This window comes from Tupaia chinensis, unplaced genomic scaffold (genome assembly GCF_000334495.1).
Source record: "Tupaia chinensis unplaced genomic scaffold, TupChi_1.0 Scaffold000117_2, whole genome shotgun sequence".
Classification (NCBI taxonomy): Eukaryota; Metazoa; Chordata; class Mammalia; order Scandentia; family Tupaiidae; genus Tupaia; species Tupaia belangeri.
The window spans coordinates 7356089-7360608 of record NW_006159583.1 but is presented as its reverse complement, the minus strand read 5'-3'; the positions used below and the strand labels follow the sequence as shown (position 1 = coordinate 7360608).

Below are 4520 nucleotides of genomic sequence, written 5' to 3'. Positions count from 1 at the left end.
AGTGATTGCACATACCCTATGGCAAAAACCTTTTAAAAAATGGCCAAATCCTTTAAAAAAAATCATTTACTATAAAGCCATCTCCCCATCCTCCCATCAGCTTTCCTGTGGCCTCATTTTCTAGAAGTGAAAGATGTAGAACAGTCGTGTTACTACTTCTGTATTAGGAGAAAAATAGGCCCTGCAACAAATAAATAAAGCATGTAGTCTTATGGGTTCTAATAGCTCAACATTATTTTTACAGATACTATATGACATTCTTCTTTATGCATGTCAGTTCTGACAATGACAAAAATAGAAGGTAATAATCACTATAGAATCTGTGTTCTATAAATAGACACTTAAATAACCACTATTGCAAGTTATATGTCTATAATAACTGTCATGAATAAACTCATTTGCTATCCATCATTTTCTGTTAGAGGAATACTGTAAAAAAAATGTAGTTAGTGAAAGCCTTCAGCAAAAACTAATCCATTCATTTACTCTATAGAGTAACAATTACATTTTCTGTCATTCCTATATACTTTCTTTGAAGCTGCTCCAGGGAAAGATTTATATATGCATCAACCAATGAATGAAAAAGTATGGCAGGCCAGCAGGTGGCACGAAGTTTCAAGGCAGCTGGATCCCTCATGGCTGACTTTGAGATTTGAGTCCTGGACCTGGCAGCTTGAAAATCATGCTCATCATGCATGTGTGCGTACCCAAAATCCTGAGAGGAGAATGGAGGAGCAAGGATTGCAGTGTGACCATGCCCCTGGAAGATCATTTCTCACTTTCCATCTCTCTCTTTCTGTCTCTCTTTAGCAAGTGCAAGGACCCTATAGCAAACTAAAATAAAGCAAAAGGGACCAGCAGTTACTATAATGGCTATGTCGCTGGACTCCCACGTAGCCGACCGTGGTTTGAGTCCCGGACCTGGTGGCTTAAACTCACACCGGGCGCATGTGGGTGTGTACCCAAGATCCCGAGAGGAGAATGGAGGAGAAGGGATTGCGGCGTGGCCATCCCCCCTGGGGGGTGATTTCTCACTTTCTGTCTCTCTGTCTCTCTCTGTCTGTCTGGCAAGTGCATGCACCCTATAGCAAAAACCTCTCAAAAATAAATAAATAAATAAATAAATAAAGTGAAAAAAAATCCTGTGGGAACCTAAACTGTACACTGAATTGTTCCAGAGTTTATGACATTTTGAGCAATACAAAACATATTGACCTGTTATCCATGGAAAATATTATATCTAGGGAATCAAGACTAACACAGTTGACACGTTTAGGAAATAGTCCTAGAGTAGATATGATAAGTTCTTATAAAAAGAGTTTTCAAAACATTTCTGTGACTGCATTGAGAAATAACTGTATCAGCACTTTGTGAGCCTTTACATTAAATAGAAAAAGCCACCTTTAGTGAAACTTTTGGGTTCTAGTGTTTACAGTCCATCATTAGGAGAAATAAAGAAGAGGCACAAAGAACAATTTTCTGAAGTACTAAAATGTACATGCACTGGGAAATGCTTTGTTTCATGCAAACATCTTGGTGAATCAGTTCCATCTGAGAATTTTGCTTGCAGTTTTCGCAGCATCAAGGCATAAATATGAGGTGATTGGCTTGGAGGAGTGGGGAGGCAATTAGCCTGTCTTGTATTGCGCTGTCTTTTCTATGACGGGAACAAGGTGTTGTAGTGAAATTCTCTAGAACTGATTAAACCTCCAGAGAGAAGTAGGGGAAATCACACATTGGAGTGATTCTCCCAGAGAACTCGATCGCCCTCTAGGTTGTATTTCCCAGAGCAGAGTTTGGTGAGGCACCTCTGGCCACTTCACCCCAGAGAGTAAGAAGGAAGGGGCTGGATTCCTCCTGGTAGGAGGACTATCTGGCCCAAAGAAAGAGGCTGGCGTCAGGAAGGAAAAACAGATCAAGGATTTGAATAGCAGCCCACAGGGCAACCTAAAGCCGGTGCACTGCTAACAGGCGCGAGTCACACGCAGCGCCCGCCTCCCCCTACCCCCATACACTCCACCGCCGTGTGTCACCTTCCTGTTCGGAAGTCTTAGTAGGTTGCTGGGACAGAACAGGGGGCGCCTGCTCCACCCGTCAAGTATCCGGTTGGAAGAAAAGCCAGTCTCAACAACTTGGTTCTCCCAGTTAAATGATAAGTTTAGCAGACCATCCGTCTCCAAACGCTGGACATTAGGGTAGGGGGAGGAAGGAACATATCAGATGTTCCTTTTCTGTTCCTGCCACAAATCATATGGTTGTGCCTCTTCTCCATTCCACTTAGAGACCTCTAACCTGAATTCCATGCTGCTCGTGGAGTGCACGCCACAGAGTTCTTTAAGAAAATGAACCCTGGGCATGTGTTTTGAATTTTTTCTCCACTGCTTTGTGATGATAATCAGTTAAGTTACAGTTCTTGTGTGCCTTGCTGGGGGTGTAATAAACCTAGGACGCTGATGACTATAATTTTCTGAGTGATGTTGCAACAGAGGGGAATGAATGGCTCAGTGTTGAACTTTGCAGCTTGCTCCCTTCCTGTATGTAAATTGCCTTCACATAAAGTGGGGTTCATAACTGACCAGACAACTGCCTCCAGCTAGTGCTCTGTCATCTCAGAGTTGCTAGCCTTATCAGAGAAACAGCAGGGAGGCTCCGCCAGCCCTAACCGAGCTCCTACTCCGGTTCGCAAAAAGTAATCCCTAATCTCCCTATCCCGGGCAGCCTGAAGAATGAAAGAGGAGACTATAAAATCCCCTTTGAAAGGTTTGTGGTTTTATTACTGTAATTTGGCGGGGATGGGAGAAACAAGGATGCAAGGAAGGATTTGGGGTTACTTGACATGGGGAAGGTATACAAGCTGGTCTGTAGAGGAGGAGCTCTGATGGGAGGCTTCCTAATTTAATGTTCTGAAACACATAGGCAAACATCTTTGTGCAAGTTGGTGTTTTCTGGGCAGTCTGAGCAAGTTTGCTCTCTGAAGAGAGGCAGAAATAAGATGGAAACAGGGATGCCCTGGGCTAGGCTTGCTGAATGGTGGAACAGAGGATGTGGGAAGGTGATGACAATAACCGAGTCATATTCTATGAAGAACCTATGCAAGAAGAAGCAGACACGGCCAGTTATTGTGGCTTGGTATGCAAGAAGCAGACACGGCCAGTTATTGTGGCTTGGAATTACCTAAGGCTTGCTTTAGGTTAGGGTGTCAATTTCAAACAGAAAGTGCTTTTTAAAGAGTGGTTGCTTTGCAGAGTTTGCCTGCCAGTCTCCAGGAGCCAGGATATGTGTTCCCTTCTCCAGTATGAGGCTGTCACAACTGAGCAAACCAAGGAGCAATTGAAACGAGGGATCATATTAGGGCAAATGAGGTGGTGGTGCCTGCAAAACAGACTCGCGCCAAGACCAGGGAAAAAGCGCCTCACACGCTATTCCTGGTTTGACAGCTGGTATTTCAGAGTCGGATCCAGCAGACAACTCCAAAATGGCAAAGCCCTTGGCAGCAGGGGTCACAGCAGGGTAGCCATGGGAGAAAGCACCGAAGAGCGCCAGGTACCGGGCCTGCAAATATTAGGAACGCGTCGCTGTCTCCCAGCTCCTAGCCAGCCCTGTGCTTGCTGCTTCCCGGCCAGCACTGGCCGCGTCCCCGAGCCGGCGGTCAGACTGTGGCTCCCAGGAGACTCCCAGCCGCGGGGTTACTTGCAGGCACCCCAATCGCTGCTCTGCAGAACCTGGGCTACCGACGCCTGCTTTTCTCCCTTCTCTGCTTTCTGGAGCGGAGTCGCCTGGCTAATCTTTCGGGAGTTAGCTAGCCACCGTTTCTATGGGACTTGCAAGAAAGATCAAAGCGGCTAAACTAAAACGACTCCCGGGTCAGCTCTGAGATAAATCTCAGGAAGGGTAGGGAAGATGAGGACAAATTAAGGGATCTTAAGGCAACGTAATGTGACCTTGTGAGTTTTCAGTTGGGGCAGCGGGAGAGGAGCAAGCCCTGCGAGAGGAACCGATGCCTGGGTCACCCCAGGTCGTACCCTCCCGAAGCCACCGCTCCCTTAACTTGCCACCTCCTCACGTGTTCTGCCATGGTAGGGATTAAAAATGCAAGGGAAAAAAAACTACTTGCGGAACGGACAGAATGTTCTGAGATTACTTTGGGGGGAAAAAAAAGAGAGAAATGCAGATTGTGCTTTTTTTTTTTTCAGTGCAGAGACGAATTTTATTTCCGCCCCCTCCCCTACACACATTCCTAACCTCTCCCTCCCCCTTCCCTGTTTCTTTCCTTCCTTCCTCTCCTTCCAAGTTCTGGGATTTTTCAGCCTTCCTTGGTTTTGGCCAAAAGCACAAAAAAGGCGTTTTCGGAAGCGACTCGACCGTGCACAAGGGCCATTTGTTTGTTTTGGGACTCGGGCAGGAAATCTTGCCCGGCCTGAGTCACGGCGGCTCCTTCAAGGAAACGTCAGTGCTCGCCGGTCGCTCTTGCCCGCTGCGCGCCCCGCTGCCCGCTGCCCATGGGGGAGATGCAGGGCCTG

General features: G+C 46.5%; 1 protein-coding gene across 1 annotated transcript in view; it reads left to right on the top strand.

Moving 5' to 3' along the window:
- The first annotated feature begins 2596 nt into the window (after positions 1–2596).
- SGK1 (serum/glucocorticoid regulated kinase 1) overlaps positions 2597–4520 on the top strand; it is an 8408-nt gene continuing 6484 nt past the window's right edge. The window contains exon 1 of the mRNA XM_006144337.3: positions 2597–2760. Within this exon, the coding sequence (XP_006144399.1) occupies positions 2727–2760 (34 nt within the window). The 5' untranslated portion in view covers positions 2597–2726. The remainder of the gene's footprint in view (positions 2761–4520) is intronic.